This window comes from Zootermopsis nevadensis, unplaced genomic scaffold (assembly GCF_977971745.1).
Source record: "Zootermopsis nevadensis isolate Lab colony 2312 unplaced genomic scaffold, Znev_1.0 Znev_ptg000032l, whole genome shotgun sequence".
In the NCBI taxonomy this organism is placed as follows: domain Eukaryota; kingdom Metazoa; phylum Arthropoda; class Insecta; order Blattodea; family Termopsidae; genus Zootermopsis; species Zootermopsis nevadensis.
The window spans coordinates 3112877-3134148 of NW_028259164.1; the positions used below are offsets into that span (position 1 = coordinate 3112877).

Genomic DNA, 21272 nt, shown 5'->3' on the forward strand with positions numbered 1-21272 from the left:
TTCCTAATTACTCATTACCTCACAAAGGAATGGTGTGCTGAAATTGTATAATCAGTCATCCTTAGTATATCTATCTTGGTCATCTGAGAACTCTTGCATTACATAAAATTACATTTGAAATGTACACTGAATATAGTTGCTCAGTGGTTAGCACTCCTGTTTCATATTTGTGAGGTACAGGGTTCAAATCTCCATGCAGATACCAGATATTGACTACCGTACTAAATGGGGTTTACATACTTCTCGTGCACTCCATTCATGTTATGGTAGTACTTTAAATGGTCAAGAACCAATTCCCACATCCTTTCCATTTTATTAACATTGATATTGTATATTCTGAGCTGACAGCGTTAGTACATAAAACAATGTATGTGGGAGGAAATTCTCATAATTATAAAGATGCTGTGTAATAATAATAATAATCTGAAGTGCATCAGATTGAAGTTGGACAGCAGCAAATTAGAGCAATCCCAAACTTTTCCTCCATTCTGTGCTTCACAGTGGTGGGTATGAAGATTGTTGTCTTCTAGGTTATAGTATGGTAGATGTCCACCGTTTCAGAGATCATACTGTCTCTGTTATCAGGGCGAATAGATTTAATTTTATAACTTTGATACAAGGAATAGTTAATTAAAATATTATGATGATGCCATAATAAACTGTTAGAATGCATCATAAAGCATGGGTTTAATATGTTTTTCAACAGTGTGTAAAAAATATCCTGAAATTACACGTGCCTGAACATGATGCTATAATGCTGCAAGATCTGACATAAAGACAATTATGTAGACAATAACCTCCCCCACCCCCCCAGAAAAAAGAAAAGTTATCTTCTATGCCATGAACAACGAATCTGACTTGATTGATAATGCTTGGGATTTGAGATGGCCCTGATAAGTTTGTTTGCAGTATACTAACAAATGGTGAGTTTATGAAGCAGATAATTAGTATACTAGATGTGAAACTATACTACTCAGAGTGGAGTTTGGGAGAGTTAAATCAGTTTTTATAGTTCTGGCTATTGATCGTTATGTTCCTTTTTGTACTGGGTTAGAATTCTACATTTTTCCTTTTCAAACTCATTATTGAACTGCTGATATTTATGTGGCAGCAAAGACGTAAAATATGAAAAAATATTGTACTTCTACAAAATGCGTTCCATTCAGGATGGATTTTGTTTCGAGCATATGCAGTGTCACTGGCAGTAGTGAGAAGCTTCCAGGCATATTTCGAAAATGATTCTTATGATCACAAGAGAACAGATTACCTGCATATTCTAGGCATAGGAATACCGTCGATCAATTACATTTTTTTAGAAATAATCTTAGAAGGAAGAAGAAGACGAAGAGTAAGCGAGATATCGAGACTTATTGGAGGGAAATAAATTAATATTTATAGCAATATAAATATCCTAACGCTGTGTTTCTGAAATAGGAGGAAACAGAAATTGGGTATCACAATACGGGGTAATATATCTGAAGTCTCTTTTAAACTGTGGTTATGTATAATATGAATCTCGCTAATTATAGGTTACAATACGAAAGGGCAAAGCCCGATTTATTTTATTTAACGACGCTTTTGCTGTAGCTTAGACTAAAAAGCGTCGAGTGAGAGCTTGGGAGAGAATAATGAATTGAAAAGATACGGAGGGAAGCGGTCGTGTTCAAATGTAATGAACTATCCCGGTATTTGCCTGGAGGGACTGAGAAAGCCACGAAAAACCCAGTCAGATATCATGTATTTGTTATTAGCGGATTAAAAATAACTATATCGCGCTACTGTTGATGTCTGATGACGGCTGTCTGATACTAGGTTATAGGTTACGTATTGCAATAGATGTTATATTTACACAAATTATTCTAGTTGCATTGCCCATCAATTTCAGCTTGCAGATATACGTTTTGAAGAATGTAAGACATGATAATGCAGATTTGGGATTCTTGTAACTCATGTGATATGAGGAATAACAGCTGTGACTCCCAAGGCAACAGGAGTTATATACAGATCATTAAGTGTACAATACTGATTTACATTTCACCTTCTTTACGCATATATATTACATATTGTGTGAATAAAATTCATAGCAACTGTAACATTTGAAGCACCAGTGCATATTTGAATCAGCTTGTTACTGTAAGTTACTTCTATGACATTTTGCCTTTGGTTCCAAAATGTGATAATATTAACAAATCTATTATTCACTAATTTATTTATTTATTTATGTAGGCAGATAAAACAACAATGTTGTCCAGTAATGCAGCATTTGACAGTTTAAAATCACCAGCTTTTGCTGAGGATGACCAGACTTTTGTGAACACTGTACTTTATGGTACTATCGCTATAAATGCAGATGTTATACAGTCACTAAGGAAGATTTTAGAGAAGACTACACTCGCATCGGTAAGTGTCCCTGCCTTTGATAGCTTCATGGCCAGAAGTTCTCAAGATACATTTTTTCAATTATTATAATTTTCTTTATTAACTCTGATTCAGGTGAGGGAAGTATAGTGTTGAACATTATGCATAGTAGACATCTTTACCTTGGGGAATCGTGTAGATGTAATATTTTAATAAATTAACAGGAAAGTGTAATTAGAGGACAGTATTAAAATAGATTATAAAGAAATAGGAGGGGGGGGGGGGTTAAACTGTCAGAATCTTGTCACATAATTTTATGAGGACTTTCTTCCAGTAGTTTCCTTCATAAATTGGGCAAAGCTTTTCAAAGAACTTTGCATGTAATTTGCTACTGATTTTCTCCAGCATTGTGTTTTGGAAACAAATATCTGCCTGAAAACAGTTCAGATTACTGGATTCCTGCCATTTCCAGTATTACTTGATAGAGAGTTTTTTATAGGCCTGCTTGATATCCATGGACTATAGATGTGTTGAAAAATTAACTTCATTTGATTTTTGTGATAACTTTTCTTTTTAACTTACAGGATTTTGCTGTTGGTGTCAGAGGTGTTACTTGTGTTCTGAATTGTCTGCTACGTATCTGTGAAGTGGTTGTAAGTTGGTTTTGTTTAAATTTTCCATATTCTGAGTAATAAGCGCTGGTAGTTTTATTGCTTGGTTGTTTGTTTCATTGCATTTGACCATAATATATTCTAGCCCACCTGTACACTTTTAATGAGGCAAAAATAGGGATAAATAAGTGAAGGGGACACATGGCAATATACTGTGGTCTTTATTCCAACTTCAATTTACCATTATTGCTTATTTTTGTGATGGGATTAGACCATTGTATGGATGGTCATTACCCTGATGATGGAAGCAGTAAGCTGTTAGTAAATGTCATCATTTGCCATCTTCAACAAAGAATTTTGTTTGCAAATGGGCTGAAATGAGGAAAAAATCACAAAAATCATTTATCATTGAGTATAATAAATGTCTTGTTTTAGGATGGCTCTAAGTGGGAAGAACTGCATCTTGATTTTGTAAAGTTGCTGAAACTTTGTTTACAATTCGTTACTTCTGTGGCGAGCAGTAGCAATGGCATGTTTCAGTCTGTGTCCTTCAAGATAATGGATCTGATAAGTGTGAGTATGCATTATTTTTATTGAAGCCAGTTCATAGAATACTTTGATTATATATTTGTTCCAGATGCATAAAAATAAATTATCAAATGAAACACTATCATCTACATCAGTACTTGATTTGTAAGGTCTGTGTAGCTCTACTTAACCCCCCAAAAGTCCTGGATTTGTGTGTTTGAATGTTTATCAATCTTATTATTGTTCTAATTTTCCACCTTTCTTAAAAGAACACAAATTATATACCTGTTTTGATCAAGTGTATGAAACTTACAGGAGATATTTGGAAAGAATTTTAAAGTTCTCTGCCTTCAGATGTTAGTATTTCAAGAAAGTGGGTGTAGTGTTAGTTCTCGTACTAACCAGTCGTGCTTTGTGTGTGGTAGATCTCATCTGAGAAGCATCCGCTTGTGAAGAGTTCAGTAGTGAAAGTACTGTCACAGCCTGTGATAGATATTGTACTGAAGAAGAACGTTTCTGTGCAGGAACGCAGACATATCGTGAAGTCGTTCAGTCACGTTTTATCTCGGTCAAGTCGGTTCCTGAGGGAACAGACTGTGAAAAGTATTCATGATCAGCTGTAAGTAATTGATTTAGCTTGTACGCGTTCTCATTGCGGATTGATGATGGAATAAATAAACATGAAAGGATTTTTGGACTTTGCACAAGGTTCGAATGCCCTGCAATCTAGATTGTGTTACAACATTGTCAGATCCTTTCAGAATTGATACGAATGGATTAATTTATATGTAGAAGTTTAAGTCATTGGTGCATTTTTTATATATATGTTTTTTGTGTCAGTTCCAGATTGCCAGACATTCTTCTGACTTGTGGGGATTACGATTTCCAGACTGCCATTATGGAGCTGATTTTCCGTTTTATTCCTGTTAAGGCCAGCAGAGAGTCTTTAAGTAACTGCTTCATTGAATACCCAGAGATTCAGAATGCTTTTGTTAACACTCCGTTTAAGGACTTTGACCCAGTGAGTCATACAAATTACGTGTAATTTTAAAACTGGGTTTATATTACCAGATTCTTTCATTATTATATGAAGTATTATTTATTCTGGCAGCAAGCTGTTTTATATTTGACACCTTTTTATATCTTATGTCTCTGTGTACATACATACCTGTTTCTACAGCCTTTCGGTAAATATCGTGTTTTCTTATAGGAATGTCGGACATTCTTGAACCTTGTCAACTCGTCACTGGGCAGCAAACGGCTTGTGTTCACATTTCCGTGTGCAAGAGCTTTTCTTGGAAATAAAGAAATCTTCAAACCTAAGGTACATTTCTGTTTCAGGTTTTTGATTGGTTAATTTTTTATTTAAATTCCTGGCTAATTCTGTTTATTAATAGACTCTTTAATGAATATGTTTTTTGTGTAGGATGCAAACTACAAGGAATTCTGGGTGGACTTCAATGTAGGCAGTAAATGTGTCAGTATTTTGTGTGACAGCTCAACCTTGGCAAACAACATGGAAGGAAATGTGTGGGAGGTTGTCAGCATCCCATGCACCTGTGTGAAGAGGGCCGTGCTGGACGGAGGGTCGGTACATTTAGCATTTTCATTATTAAGGTTTCTTGCCAACTGCCAGACCTTGGTGAGCGAAATCTTTCAGTTTGTATAAACATCCTGAAGTTTGGTCATAAACATATTGTCCAGTTTACCACAACCTCTCTCTTTATCAGTCAGTTTCAAATTTGTAAAAATTTTACAAAGTTTTCCATTAGTAATATTGTTGCATTTTCTTTGGGAAACAGTGCCTGTAGCATATATGTCTTTTTGTATTTATAATGCTTTATCAACTTTGTAATTTCGTGTCCCGCGACAGGATGACGAAGGTTAAGTCATATTTTAAGGCAGGGTTTCTCAGTCTGTTCACCTGTAGACCTACAGCCTAATAAATTTTTCTTACTGGATCTCAGAGTTATAGAAGTGTCTTTATCAAAAGGGGGATATTTGACACTGCTTTTGCATGATTAATCCTTCGGTATCAGGTGTAATTTATTTTGTTGTGATCCACATGCTTCTCTCCAAGTGTTTGTCAGCTGAACAGTTACTTAAGCAGAATTAAGAGAGACCACATTTATATGTGTACTTATCAGAGGGAACGTGCGTTGATTGAATTGAATTTTAGCCAATCCTTTGTTCGCCATTTAGCCTTCTCTTTAATGTGTTTCAGGAAATTTGGTGTACATGTACCAAAAGGAGCACCGAGTCTTATTCTGGAAATGGGAAAAATATGTCAAAGTGATGCACAACAGTACCTTTTGTCTGCAAAACAAATTAAGATAATATTTGAAGAGTCTTCAGGCCTCGACTCTTTGGCTGATAAGGTTTTGCCAATGCTGTTTGATGAAGTTTTTCAGGTGAGAGAATGAGGGTATATAACACACATGTAAAGTCCATACTTGATTTCAGGTGTTACTTATATTAAAGTAGATTTTAAAACAAGGTTTACCACTTATTTGAAACAGACCCGTAGACCAGGAGTTAATGGTAATGATACTTCGTGCAGTTACGCTTGTTTTTATTTATATCCTTTCTGTTGATCGTGTGTTATTCTGGGTTGTGGCACCATATATTCTTGTGCATGGTTACCAGCATTTCAGAGGAATCTATCATCTCTTTCAGCAGGGTTTAACCCTGCTGAGAGAGTACACTCAATGTCTTCACCGCTTTAAGAACCTCAGATCTGAGCTGCATCCTCTTAATTTCTCTTTGTCATGCCCAAGCAATTCCAATAGTAGGGTTACTATGTTTTGACATTTTGGACAATATTTATGTGCCATCATTTCCTCCAGAACCAATGTGACATTTATTCTGCCATGCCTCAGTTGTGAGGACCTGATCCGTGTATTCAGAAGGTACTGATGACATTCAATTAGCGACTACAATTTTTCTTTCAAATAATACATTCTTCTGATTAGAGCATCAGAATTCTGAGATTAAAAATGTTTACAGGATATGAATTCTGCTGGGAAGGGTGAAATGAGTAGTTCCACGAACCTCAAAGTGCCTGGACAGACGCATCGTTCTTTATTCAAAAAGACACCGAAAGGTAAGTTCACAACGTTTCTGGTTCTTTGTCTGATGTATGCTAATTATGATTGGATTTGCATTTCAGAAATACTCCATCAACATTTTTTTCTGCTAGCTTTGCATTTGTTGCAGTACATCATACTTTTAAATTTTTATGGGTGGGTTTTGTTTTTATTTAAAATATAACTGCTGTAATTTAAAATGGGGCTTGAGGGTTGTCTATGGGTTAATTCATGAAGATGGCAAGTTAATAACAATGTAATTCTTATGTAAATATTTACGTTAATGAGAGAGGTATACCCTCGTACTATTGTAGTCTACAAGTATGTTTGTTCCCGCTCAGTTGTATTCTTTGTAATAAATTGATCTGCAGGTATAACTTGCATGCCCGATAATTGTGACGAACGTATGAGAGAAACAGGCTAGTCGATTCAATGTTATCGTATTATATTCTCAATAAAATGGAAGTGTAGTTTAATGTAAATAGTATTAGAGGGCCACTTTTAATGCTTTGTAGAAATGTAGACTGTTGATTTGCGTGATGGGTATCTTGCAGCGAGCACCAGCGGAGTGGCTGTAGTGAGCGCCAGTGGAACCACATCTGACCATCTGAGCAAATATAAGCCTCTTCAGATTGTGAAAAGTCCTGGGAAGTGCAGAGTTAACCGTAGCCATCGTAAGTTATTTTTAATTTTATGTTGGACTACAGGGCATCAGTTGATTAATGTTTATAATCATGTAACTATCTGATTTACTGATTAATATTCTAAATACATTAATCTTTACAGTGTCAAGTTTGATCACATCAGAGGTAAAAAATTTCCTATGGAACATGAATTTCAATTTCCTTAAAATAAAGTGCGTAGGAAAATATTTGAACCACAGAGAAATGAAATAAGTTCAGGATTGACGATCTTACATAACAAGGAACAATGATTTATACAGATTCTATAATGTTTCTGTAATTAAAGCAGGGAGGTTGTGTTGGGTTAGACTTGTAGTTGGGATAAGGAAGTTAATACAGATTTAGGAATATATGAAGTGGATTTAACTGGCTTGGGATCATGTACAGTGGTTGGCTTTTTTATTTGCAGTGATGTATCTCGAAGCTGTGGTACAGAAGAGATAGCTTGTGCTTACAAAGTGGTGTGGGCTGAAAACTGTGTTTAATATTTCACTATAAAGTTTTTCTTCTTCTTCTTCCCCAAGGATTGTGTGCAGGAAGAACTGAAATTGCAGTCTATCAGAATAAGGAGGATGCAGCGTTGGTCAAATCTTTCAAATTTGATGAAACCCGCGTGGGAGAGAGCCCTGATCCCAGCAAGGTAACAACAATTAAATTATATTTTTGTAGTCACATTGGAACTTCTGTTACCAAACAGTATACTTAGATCAAAATGTCATTGTCATCATTTGAAAGTCACCAGGCTGTATTTTTCACTAAATTAAGATGTCATCAGACTGATATAATTATATAATATTTAAATGGCAGATTTTTAGTGTTAGTAGATGTACAGAGTTTGACTGTGAGGTATTTCAGTTTGAGTGTTAGGTATCAGAAAAATCTAAATGTTTTGATAGATCAGAATGATAAAGCCAGGATTTTAATGAGTAACAGGTTTCAAGCAATTTTAAAATTCTGTCAGCTCACGGTGAAAAGGTTATGATTGATTTGTTCTCATGGATCTCAAGGCTTAGTTGAGGCCTGAATAATAAGCACACTGCAGACTGCTTCCTTGCAGAGTTAGAATATAATGCCCATAAAAAGTGTTGCTGAGGATTTCACTCTCATGCGTTTATTTCTGTCTTTCTAGACACCCTCTTAATCTAAACCCTGTATAATATTTTTATAAAACAACAGGGCTCTGCATTCTTATTTGTAAATACAAAGTCTGTCATCACTGAATTGTTTTGAATACTCCAAATTACCTCCTTTGTCCGAATGTTAATTTTGTTACTGAAGTTATAAGTTTAATGGAAACGTTTTATAACAGTGACTCCTGAAATTCTTCTTTCAACTAATTAGTTGTATTTATGGTTTTGTTGTAGGGCTTGAGAGAAATATTGACAGCCCACCACACTGAGAAGTACAATAAAAAAACACTCTTTACTGTAATTAGTCCTCAGCTCAGCCATATCAGTGAGGAAAAATTGTCACAGACGTCCAATGTTACACGTGACAGTCCAGTATGTCAAACATCCATTATCAGCGATTCTGTGGCTTTTCCTCCCATTTCTGATGTTAATGGAAACTCTCTGAATACACCGGATGAAGTCTTGAATCAACACAGTAAACAGATGAAGAAAAGAAAAGAAGTGGCTGTCAGGTGCTTTGAATCTGCTCCTGTTGCGTCCTGCTGTAGTAAAGGAGGAGAAGAAAATTATGAGTCTGCAAGTCCGATAGTGAACCCCATTGCTTCACACGGTACAAACATGACATCCTGTGCTCATCTTTCAGGAGTAGACGAGATAAAAAATAAAACTGCGAAACATAATTTTCCTTCAACTTGCAGATTGAAGGTAGTGCAGACTTCCTGTGTTTCAGATAGTCACAAATTATATTCTTCTGAACAGCAACAGCAGAATGTGAATTTGAAAACCATTCCCATCACAACAGAGCAACAAGAATTAAACAAACCTGCTTTCAACAAAGAAGACAAAACCATGAATCATGAACCACACAGTTTCATGTCAAGTTTAAAAGACAATATAAAACCCAGTTTCATTAGGAAAGATGAGCGTAAACAAAAATGTTATAAAACAAATGAATGTGTCAAAGCTTGTGGCTCAAAGGGAGACTCAACAAATAGTGAACATAAATTCAAATCAAGTTCCGTGACAATGCAATCAGAGAGGACGGAATTGTCAGAAAATAGCGTTGAAGTAAATTCAAATCTTGGGGAAGATGAGATACCCTCAAGCATCAAAACATCACTTGGGAGACAAAATGAGTTATCACGCAGACCACGAGAACTGACTGAGCACAATTCAGAAGACAGTGCAGAGTTTAAGAAAGTTAAGAAGGTAGGAGTAACAGAAGTTGCCTTGTTTGAGGAACCAAAAGAATTATTACACAAACCTGCAGAAATAACTGAGGTTTCATTCACTGATAACGTACGAAGCAGTGTAGAGTTTCAGAAGGATACAAGTAAAAAATTGACTGCAGGATCAGTTCCAGAGAGCAGATCAACAACCCAAAATAAAAAAAATATGGGCAGTACAAAAGTAATCGTGTTACATAAGACTGAGGAGATCCGTAACAGACCGCCAGAACAAGCTACGCTTTCAGACACTCAGAATAATGTATACAGTTACTCAGATATAATTGAAATTCAGCAGGCAACAGTTTCCACTGTTACAGTTAGAAGACTTTGCAAAGGGACACGTAACTTGGGATATGCTGACGCATCAGTGTCAAAGGATAATTTTTCACTTATTTCAGATCCTCAAGAAGGTAAATTGATATCTGACATTAAAGCAAATGCAGCTGAAAAGTCAGGTACTTCACTTTATAAGTGCCAAGAGCAGGATAAGTGTTTAGCTCTAGAGAATACTGCAAAAAATGATTCTAAAATTGCAGAAAATCAGCAGGTTGCAAAGTACAAAACACCATTTAAAGGAGTGTCTAAAAGACTATCTAGTAAGGATGTCAGTCCTTCTTGCTCAGGGAATATTTTATTGAATACCTCAGATTCTGCAAAGGCTGATACAAGAAATACCTCCTCTAAGAAAATGGTAGATATTTTGCATGAACCCTACAAAGATAATGACATTTTAAAATTGAAAAATAATACACAGAATAACTTAGATTTTATTGAAGATAAACAGGCATCAAGTTCCAGGAAGATACTCAGTAGATCTAAAAGGCTGCTTAATAAGAAACAGACAGAAGTTTCATTATCAGAAAATTGTGCTATGGACAAATCAGAATCTCGTGAAAAATTAAAACCCCAGACCAGGAGGGATGTAGCTGTCAGTTTAAAAAGAGTCTGTGACAAGCCTCAAGAATACGCGGGTTTGTTGGAAATTAATATGCAGAACAATTCGGGCTTTGTGGAAGATGATACAGATGCAAGTTTCAGAAACACAGAAACACTCAGAACATTTAAACAGAAGGAAAAAATGGGAAGTTGTGCTGTAAATAACTTTGATACTTTGGCGAAACCTGTAGGTGTAAGAACAAGGGCATTCACAAGGAAATCTCAAGAACAAATTGACATATTGCAAAATAATGCACAGCACAATTCAGCCTTTGTTGAATGTAGGAAAACAGCATATTGCAGAAACAATATTGACGGAAAGGTGAGGTTAAATAACGTGCAACCGCAAGAAGTAAGGGACTGTGCTCTTCATCCAGATTTACTTTCTAAACCAACTGTTAACAGATCAAAAGTGAGTGGTAAACCTAATGAAGAATTTGAGACATTGAAAAATAACCCACAAAATGTTACTGAACACAAGGAGACATTAAGCTCTAGAAAAATAACGGAGAAGTTGACAGAACCGCATAAACAGCAGCAGGAGATAGTGGGACGTGTTGTGAATAAGTCTGATTCAGTAGCAGAAGTTGAAAAATCGAGAAAACCATGTAAGAAACTTGAACAGGTAGAGTCATTAAAAAATAATACACAAAGTGAATCAGACTTTGTTGAAGAAAAGAAGACAGCGAGTTCTAAAAAGAGAACCAAGACATCTAAAACGCTACATAACAGACAACAGGAGGAAGTGATCAGTTCTTCTGTGAGCAACTTCTGTTCGCTGACAAAACCAACAGCCGGCAAATCAACAAAACTAGGTGTGAAACGTCAAGAAGAACCTGAAGCAGGCAAACAAGAGAGGACAGTTGACTATCAAGCTCATTCTGAGTTCAGCATGATGCCCACTGCTCGGAAGCTGCATGATGCTGGGAAGACTCTGGGTAAGGTCCATTCTAAAACTGATGCTACTTCAGAACATTACACAAAACAGCCACACAATGATAGAATAGACAGTAAAGATTCTCGTGGTTCCAACATTTTAACAAACAATGACCCATCATCTCGCGGTTCGCATGATAGTTCTGAATACAGAATGCTATCATCCCTGTGTGACACTGCTTGTACATCAGACATCCAGAAACATCAAAAAACCATTTCAAAAAATGATTCTTCAGTAGGAGGTAATAGCTGCAATGCAGATGCTGGTATATCAAGAGGCGTTTCAAAAATGGAAACTGAAAAGAACGTAGATAAGTGTGTCCAGGGGTCTTGTGTTACCAGAAAGCCAAATCGTTCTGGATTTGACTCCTCCATGTTACAGCAGTTAATTAATGACTGGAACAGTGACACAGAGCCATCTTACAAGGATACGAGGTCCCAAGATTTGGAAATAATTACAAATCCATCAGCAGACAAAATACAGCAAATTCTTAAAGATTGTGACAGTAACGAAGGTGATGATAATCATGAAGGTATACTGTTGGGTGAAGCTGCAGATGTTAATGGAAAGAATAAAAAATTATCATTGAATGTGCTGTCACATAAACATTCAAAGTCACCATTGTTATCACATACAGTCTTCGTGGATCTCCAAAATGTAGATGAAAATACGCCAAAATCCAAAAATGAGGAATTGAAATTGTGTGAGAATTCAAAGACAAAATATGCCCTTAATTCAGGCAGTATCAAGGAATTAGATGATCCAAATAATGTAAAGTCACACAATTTAAAAAAAAAATATTCAGATCCAAACGCTGGTAATTTTAAACAGCTGGATGGACTGGCTCTTACCAATAAAGATCTTTCGTCAGAGGCACTGGACCAAGTATCCAAGACCCAAGAAAAGAGCAGTGATAGCATTAAAACACCATCTCGAAAAAGGAGACTGTATTCTTTGCCTCATAGTCCTGAGGTAAATGAACTGCAGAATTGTGATGACGCCTCTTCGATCCAATATGTTGCAGTTACACGTCTTTCTAGAGGGAGGAAGAGAAGTAGAAAAAATAATGTATCTGAACCACAGACTAAGAAATCTCGAGGTGGAGGAAACAAACAACGAAAGAAGAAAGAAGTTACTTCAGGATGTAGTGAAGGGGAACATTTGGGAGTTAATGTTTCAAGTTTTGGAGGGTTCTCACAGGAAAGACAGTTAGACGCGTCAAAATCTACTCAGTTATCTATGAAGAGTTTTAGTGGCAGGTGGCATAATAAGTATCTGGAAGATGTAACAAAACGTAAAATTGAGAAGAATTACAAAGAAAAAGTGCAACAGCCAGTGTACAACTCAGTATATTCTGACCTAGAGACGGACAGTGACAGTGTTATTAGCTGGATGGAGAATACAAAACCAAAAAGATCAGAATTTGTTCAGAAACCTAAAGTAACTTATGAGAAAAAGAGAAGATCAATGTTCCCAGGTAAACAGAAATTGAAACAGGTCCTGTTACCGAAACAACTTAGCGGCCAACCCTCGCGTCCCAGAAAAGAGAATGGCAATACTAGACCAAAAATTGAGAAAAGTACATTGCGTAAGGCAAATACCGAAAAACGTATTTCGCGTGGAAAGAAATCTTCTAAGGACCCAAGTGTTGAAACATTTGTGTCACGTGCAGTAGAAAATCGACTGCCAGAAGTTGACGTATTCCGTAGTAATGAAAATGACAAATTTGATGAAGTACTTCCTGTAGAAATTAATATTCTTCCATGTCATGATGTAACAACTACATCTTTCAGTAGAACTCTTCCATCTTTAATTACAGAGCCAGAAAATTCTATCCAAAGTAAAACTACTTCTGTCAGAAAGAAGGAACTATTAAATGATAAAATAGTGAAAAAGAGGAATATTGATAATGCAGATAAAAGCACAGGCAACAGGAAAGAGAGATTACATCAGAATGACATAAATTTATTTTCAGTTTCAAGTGTTAAAGATGCTGGTAATTCTGAAATTATTGCATCTTCCAGAAATTTTTCAAAATTAGCATGCATGAAGAAATTTGTTGATCATGATATCATAAGGCAAGAATATGGCTCTAATGACAAAGGAGAGGTGCCGTATCGCACAGCAGACAGTAAAATGCGAACCAATGTGGCCTCAGAAGAATCAAATAAATGTTTCTATGACCCATTTCTTGGAGCACAGAAAAGAAACGCAGGTGTTAATGAGAACGTGTACAAGAGAAGAGCTGGCTCAGAGCCATCGGATGAAATTGTTGAAATGCACAGTAATCATAAAGGAACCGGATGTAGTCAATATGATCCGTCTACTTTCGACTCTCCAACCAACATACAACTGAATTTTACTTCAGAACAGAATGATGTGATTGAAAGTTCATTGCCAGCAGCAGAAATTGATATCTGTCCAAAATCATCCCAGAACAACTCAGGATCATCTTCTGATACTTCCGCTGTTTGTTGTGAAGACGATTTTGAGGAGTTTTGCAAGCAGTTTTTAGAGAGCTCGGAGAAAGATATAAATCTGTATGGACATTTGGAGTGTAACAATATGACCACAAAGAAAGACATGACAGAAGTTCAGAAAACAGGCAGGGAGATGGTATGTGGGAAGAAAACAGACAAGGTCATCAGTAATGCTCCATTCCTGCTTAGAGGAAGTGGGGATGACGACACAAAGGACTGTGAAGAAGAAAATAGGCCAATAAATGTTCCATGTCCTGCGATTGAAGTTGAACAACCTTCTGTTCCTAGCCTTCATTCATTTTGTGTCGAAAATGATAATAGTTTAAACAGTGATTCATCACTTTCACCCTTTAACCCAATTTTTGCTTCATCATTTTTAAAAGGAGATGGGCATTCTCTTAACACGGCGATTTTAAAAAGAGCTGAAGGTCCTGTTAGCCCAAACATTAAGAGGTGTCAGAAATCAAAAGACCATACTAATGATTCATTTTCCAAGAGCGATAGGCAGTCTTTTTGTCCAAACATCGGTTCGCTGTATTCTGAGAGATTTCAGAAACATCTAGGCCAAATTAATGATATGTCAGTTTCCAAGGGAAATGAGCAGCCTCTGAGTCCAATCACAGGTTTGTCATATTCTAAGAGAGGTCAGAAACCTCTTAGTCCACACCTTGTTCGTATCAGTCCAATCCCCATTCCTTCACTTCCCACAGAAGCTGAAATGGCCGACGTTCCATTTTCCTCTCTGTCGCTGTGTAAGAGACAGGAACAGTACAACAGAGAAGTGTTGGAAGACGATACTGTTCTTTCACAGCAGCTACCTGCGGCTGAAGATTTGAATGAAGTGGGTGTTCAAAGTTTTGGTTTCAAACAGAATGCTAAAAGAGTATCTAAGAATAAAACAAAAAATAAGGAAAATATCGAACCTACCGTTGTCACCAAACAGAAAGAGAAATTCAAGAAGAGAAATACCAGCTTCGATCTGGCCAATGATGGAACTTCTTCACGTGATGACAGGACCATGACAATACAGAAAACAATTGAAGCTGGTGGTAAGTAAACACTAGATTGTACTAACTACTCCTTGATATGCGATGGTAAAACTTCAGAGAATGCCCACTTGGAAGGCCAGAGACTAGAAGGGAATATGATAATAGGGCATCATAAATAAGAAGGCTGAGCTGTTTCAGGTTTGTGTCCAGTGACAGATAGGCTTTTTGAGCAGTGAAACTGTGGTTTCTTTTGCAAGAGAATTAGTTCTGAAATGAGATAGAAGAAATTACAGAACATTTGAGTTCCGAAGACTACTGCAGTATATCGTTTGGTACCTTAATGAAGCAAAAGTTGAATAACACAGATTTTGAGGTTAACGGTAGTAAATATTGGTCGTGATAGTTACTGTACTTGTTGTCAGTTGTTGATCTTGTTTCAGATAAAGGATTGACTTTGGCAGATGATGATGTCAGCCAAGCGTTGCAACTGACAGAAAGTCGTGCTGACTTCGTATATGCCACTACCACTACGTGGAAAGTGCGTATATTTCCTTTTTTTTGGTATTACATCTTGAATTATTTCCTGGTTTTATTTTTTGCAGAAATTTATTTACAGAGTTTAATATTCAGACAAATACAACAACAACATTTTAACTGTTTTAAGAATATGTATTCTACAAAATTGAGTCAGTCTGTGCGTCAGGATTTTCAGGAAATTGTAAATTCTTGTAATGCAAATACCGCGACTCAATGATCTAGAATTATGTAATGGAATTTCTTCCAGTGCACAGCTTGGTTTATTGAGGAGTGGATACTGATATGCCATGTGAAAGTGAGATATGTGTTAAGGTAAAAGAGACTGTTTCCATGCTGCATGATACATTTATTTTATTTTTGATAATGAGTCAATATAGTGACTAGACTATGAGCTGTGCAGCTGATGTATGATTTCCAGCAGTTTAAAGAGGCTCTTAGGTACCATGTCCAGATCAGCTCTGGGGCCTACCCACCGTCCTATGCAATAGGTACCAGGTGTGAAGCTGAACATTACCTCCATCTAGTGTCGATGTCTTCCTCACACATATCTATGGCATGGGGCTTAATAAGCACCAGGGATAACTCTTATACCTTTTTATTTATGTTCTAATTAGGTAATATTTTATGTTTATTCTCATTTAGATGCGCGAGTTGATGCGTCCTGTAAGGACAGTGCTAGTTGTAATGAGAGGAATTAAATTACAGGTTGTGAACCCGTGTACAACACAGGCAGGAGGCTGCATGACAGATTTCATACACAAGTCAGCTCAAGTTATTGAAAACAGTTTCACGCAGGCGTTCTTGAAAGGCAGTGAGAAGAGGTAAGTCTCCGAAATGATATGAAAATGTGGCTGTTTTGCTATTGTGATAAAATAAAGCACATTTTCCATTCATATGATGGAGAATACTGTGAGTAATTCTTCAATAAAGTAATTAAACATTGAGTTCTCTTTTGCCTTTTCTCTTTGATACATACAGTAAAGTAATAAAAGTTGTTATTTCAATGGTTGCAATTTTAATATATAATTGTCTGACCTTTTTTTTATTTTTCATTCTTTAGAGACTGGTCTCAAAAGGGTTAAACATGTAAGCAACACAATTTTTTTTTTTGCAGGAAGCTGCTGGTAACAGATTACATTCAGAACATGGAGTCAGAAATGGAGAAAATTGAGAGCAATGTCAAACACCTCGACCAGCAGGAAGCTCGCTTGCAGAAGCTGGAAAATTACGTTAAACACTCGTTCAGATTGCAGCACGACTACTTGAATGAGATATCAGACAGGTAGGTTCATGTCTCATTCAAATTCTGCGTGAACTACACACAAAAAACAATTATATTCCAAATTGGGCAAGAGAGAACAGAAGAACATTAGCAATGTAATGGCCGAGTATCGCTGATCGTAAATTACATCGCAAAATATTTTGTCCATTCTCTGTATTTTTTCAGTGATTTGCAGTGGGGGAAGATTATAGACTTAATGGGTTTCTCTACGTGTAATTTATTGTTCTGGAAAGCTTTTGTATTTTAAGTTGTTTTGATGCTTAGCTAATTGGTTGTACTCAAAATAAGTGGAAATCTGTTTCCTTTTATAATTTTTCACTCCTTGTTGATTGATGTTAATGTAAAAGTTGTTTATGTGCATGAAGCCTTGGTGTTTGTTTATTCCAGACACAATTCTGGTGTTGAAAATTTATAAGTATTGCACCATGTAGATGCATAAATTATTTTCATGTTTACTTTAATTTCTATACACCATATGAGAAAAGTTGTGGATTTCATGTTTCTGTTTTTTTTTTGGGGGGGGGGGTTGTGAGTCATTTTTGAGAAATCTGTTGTAGTTTTAAGTGAAATTGATGTAAAGTCCATTTTGTAGTGGTAAATAGACATCTTCCTGGCTGCGTTTGTTGGACCTCAGATGTCATGAAAATCTATTACATACTTTGGGAGATGAAACACATTGACAGCTCTGATGCACAGATGTGACCTGATCATTATGTATTCACGTTATGTATTTTATTCATGAGTTACAGTCAATTCAAAATATAACAATTAAATGAGACAAAGAAAAATTAAGGTTCTGATGGGATATTATCAGTTAAAAGTGGTGTTACTTCATAGCCATTTGAATACAAATTTGAATCTTTGGATTACCAATGTTTTCCATGTCATCTTGCAGCAAGGACCATGTTAGTAACTGCCACTATCATTTCAATAAGTACTGGCAAGAGATGGAGAATGAGCAGCGAGCTTTGCCGTTGGCAGAGACGGACGGAGACTTGAAGCGACAGTTGCAAAACCTGATTGCAAAGAAACTTGAGGAAGAAAGCAAGAATGATGTGACTAAACTCAGGGTCAGACTGCAAACTATTCTAAGCTCCATGTGAGATGTGTGTTCAGAATACACCTCACATATTTTCCTTCATTCACTGTGATAAAACGTTGATTTTTTTTTGTAGAAATTTAGCAGTGAAATATGTAAAAAGGTGAAGTTTGGGACCTAGATTGAAATTATTAAGTTTTAACTCTTCTAGCAGGGCCTTTTGAATACTTACACACTGTGTAACCACAGGGGGTTTAAATGCCGGCTTGAAGGGTTTCCAAATATATCTGTTGTACTGAAAAACTGGTGATTAGTGTTAATTCACTGCCCAGTCAAATGTTTATTTTTATGTAATAGTGAAACAGCAGTGTGACTGTAAGGATATGGTTTTGACATTTCAATTTACTTCCTGGAAGAAACATTGCCGGCTCTTGTACATGTTATGTTACTTTGTTTTTGTGTTAATGTCACTAATTTATTGCTGTTTGTCATATATTCACAGAACATTGAAAGTTTTTCAAATACAAATATCAAGTGTTGTGACATTTATTGGACTGTAGCAAACAAAATTCTGAATTCTACTTAATATAGTGGGAATTTCTTTTATTAATGTGTAATATAAGTGATTGAATGGTGGATTAACATTATCAGTAAGGTTTTTTTATTGTGTTAGGCAATCTTCTGGTATGTATGCTTGTGGTGACACGTAAGTGCTGATTGTCTTCACTGATTACTTTTCAGTTTTATTACTCTTTATTCTGTTTCACACTAGTTTATATTTTAAAGGTACTACAATAAAATTGTTTTGTTGTGCAAGTGCTATATATTGCTCTTCATTATTTCTGCAAGCCCAGTGATGAATTTGCAGATATGTTTAAATGTTAGCAAAGCAGGCCAGACAGACTATACATGTGCATAAACATTGGCCAACTTTACTCTGGCTAAGTTGCTGTAAGAATAATATTAAAGTTGATATTACAATAACAGGATGTGGGAAAGATTTTTCTGGCACAGGATAACGTCCAATGGCATGCTGTTAATGAATATGGTAGAGTTCCATAAAAAGGGCGGAATAACTAAATTAGGTGAGCGACTGTTAGCTTGTAGCCAAGGGGTCTACCATCGTTCGTTGTTCTCATGTTTTGTTGTAGTTCAACCTATCTCCGTAAGTGTCGTTTCCGTATGTGACGTTTATTGATAATAGTAGCATGACCTGCTACCAGATGGCACTGCAAATCATTTTACGAGAATGACGGGTAATTCAGCGTTGTGCTTTTTTTTTGTGGAAGAGCAGACGTGCGGGTAGGCGAATGTACGATACGCGTGGCTTTGTGTACCTGCACTGCAGTAGAGTGTTGTTTTGTTGTTAAGGATGGAGGAATCAGTTGTTGTCGCCGCTCAAGAGTATCCTGTTGAGTTTTACCATTTGATGCATGATGGTGATGGTGACGGCGACAGTTCAAGCAGCAGGGTGCATGGAGAGCGCGAAGGTACGAACCCACGGCCTTTTTACATTTATGTGACTGATTGTTTAATATTCATGCTATATGTTTTAACTTGTGATTTTTACGCATTTTTTCCAATTCATAATATTTTGTGGGAACTGTCAAATGACACGTCATAAACACGTTTCTAACTAGTGTGGGATTAAAATGGACGTAACCAATTTTGCAAATTTGAGTTTTTGATTAGATAATTGTGAAGTAATCCATGAACATCAATGAAGATGGAGAGTGTGTTATTGGGTTTTCGTAAGATGTTAAACACTCCCAGCTTGCTTCGAGTGCATAATAATAAAAAAAATTGGGTGGGGTTCCATTAGTTTTGTGTTCTTATGTAAATACTCGTAATAAAAAATCACGCGCCGGAAATATGTGATATTGGTAAACAATGCACACGTATTGTTTTGTAGCTGATATATTCAAACATAACCCTTGTGTTCGATGTAGTACGAGACCAAGGCTGGGAAGGATTCGCGGCCAATACCGATCGAACTGGGTTGTGATGTTTGTGGGGGGGGGGGATTGATTTTCACGAATAATATATTTAGCATTGTGAAACTTCCTCAAATTATTGTTCACAATTATCCTCTCAAGTGTGCCATGACAGGGAAGTGTTTTCAGTTTTCAGTATACATCGGAGTTTAAACGTAAATAATGTAGGTCAGTATTTGTAATGTTACAAAAAAATATGTGAAGTCTAGTGAGAGATAACGCATAAATAGAGCATTATTATGAAACATATGCTCAAGAGGTTCGATCAATATTTTCATTTCATCTCTTGGCAGGCGGTCAGCGTCTTGTGCTGAATCAGGTTAGATCAAGTGAAACCTCCTTTTTAAGGCCACTGAAAGACGAAAACTTTTTATAGTGAAATGCTCCACTAATTTAGCATTTATCTTGTAAGTAGATTGGTACACACTGAATTCATTTACTGGGAAAAATTTCGCCATTGTTAGGGGTGGTGTGGCATAACACTAATTAACGTTTCTGATAAATTTCTATAACTTGAAGATTTCCGTCTTCTGGGTTCTTGCGCTGTGTAGTCTGGTCGATGTTAACCAACGTTTCAGAGGTCATACTGCCTCCGTCATCAGGGCGATGAATAACTTATGTTTGAACTACGTAGATATGAATATTTTGTACGTTTAAATATTTAAATTTGTAAGTGAAGTGACAATACTTACTGTCTAGTAAGCTGCATTATTGTCTTTTATAGTCTGCAGTTCCATTAGTAATCGGATGTAATTCAGTGATGTTTACGAAACAGTCAAAATCAAAAATATGCCTATGTCATTTAGAAAATTAAATAGTGCGTAATATAAAATAAGAAAGGTTGCGACGGAAATATTAATAAACTTCCTTAAGTGTTTCCTCGAATTCGTCACGTACTTCAAGGTCTGTTCGTTCTACATTATAAAGCAGACGTGAACATAAGTTATGACAGCGTAAGGCATTTCAAGAACTCGCAATTTATTGTTTAAAAAAATACATCATCGTGCTCAGAAATCACACACAACAGGCATATGAAATATTTATTTTATTACGTTATATGAATTTTGTCTGAATCGTTTTTGGTTCGGTTAATATTTAACGGCGTAATTATAAAGAAATTAAATTGGCAACACTGCGAGACATGTTTGGAACGCATTGTTTGAGGCATCTGTTTTAATAAGAGATTAACATGATAGTTGTATTCAGTACTGACCAGTATTGCTGTTGTCGTGACACTGTTAATGGACGGATTTCCCTCAAAAAAGAACAAAATATACCTTCACCACTACGTAGATTAGTTGCGTAATCTTGCCGAAGTACAAGAAAGTTTATTCTGAGAATCACAAGAAATCTACACTCTGTGGACAAACTGCATAGTTACCGAACGTTAAAGCAGGTGGTACATATACTTACCATGGCACTGTTAAGGGTTAAAATATATTTCAGCACGGGA

The 21272-nt window shown here is 36.3% G+C and overlaps 2 protein-coding genes across 5 annotated transcripts in view; both read left to right on the forward strand.

The window, feature by feature from the left end:
* The first annotated feature begins 1180 nt into the window (after positions 1-1180).
* On the forward strand, positions 1181-18647 carry LOC110841363 (uncharacterized). The gene is made up of 17 exons (XM_022086844.2): positions 1181-1348; positions 2227-2400; positions 2943-3011; positions 3405-3542; positions 3923-4116; positions 4338-4518; positions 4708-4821; positions 4924-5084; positions 5722-5908; positions 6504-6600; positions 7138-7257; positions 7791-7906; positions 8631-15027; positions 15408-15505; positions 16210-16325; positions 16619-16786; positions 17682-18647. Exons 2-17 carry the CDS (start codon positions 2242-2244, stop codon positions 17887-17889), a joined length of 8523 nt encoding a protein of 2840 aa, XP_021942536.2. The 5' UTR covers positions 1181-1348; positions 2227-2241; the 3' UTR covers positions 17890-18647.
* Positions 18648-19089: 442 nt separating this feature from the next.
* AMPdeam (AMP deaminase) overlaps positions 19090-21272 on the forward strand; it is a 30522-nt gene continuing 28339 nt past the window's right edge. For 3 of the 4 annotated variants that reach the window (XM_022086887.2, XM_022086888.2, XM_022086889.2), the window contains exon 1: positions 19090-19315. In XM_022086887.2, the coding sequence (XP_021942579.1) occupies positions 19198-19315 (118 nt within the window). In that variant the 5' untranslated portion in view covers positions 19090-19197. The remainder of the gene's footprint in view (positions 19316-21272) is intronic. The other variant, XM_022086892.2, reaches the window with a different exon arrangement.

Bases quoted from the DNA above. Each gene is read 5' to 3' on its own strand.
- LOC110841363 (XM_022086844.2), top strand. From the start codon at position 2,242: ATGTTGTCCAGTAATGCAGCATTTGACAGTTTAAAATCACCAGCTTTT. The intron at 5,909-6,503 runs GTGAGAGAATGA...AAATGTTTACAG, and splicing joins TGTTTGATGAAGTTTTTCAG to GATATGAATTCTGCTGGGAA. The intron at 7,907-8,630 runs GTAACAACAATT...GTTTTGTTGTAG, and splicing joins AGAGCCCTGATCCCAGCAAG to GGCTTGAGAGAAATATTGAC.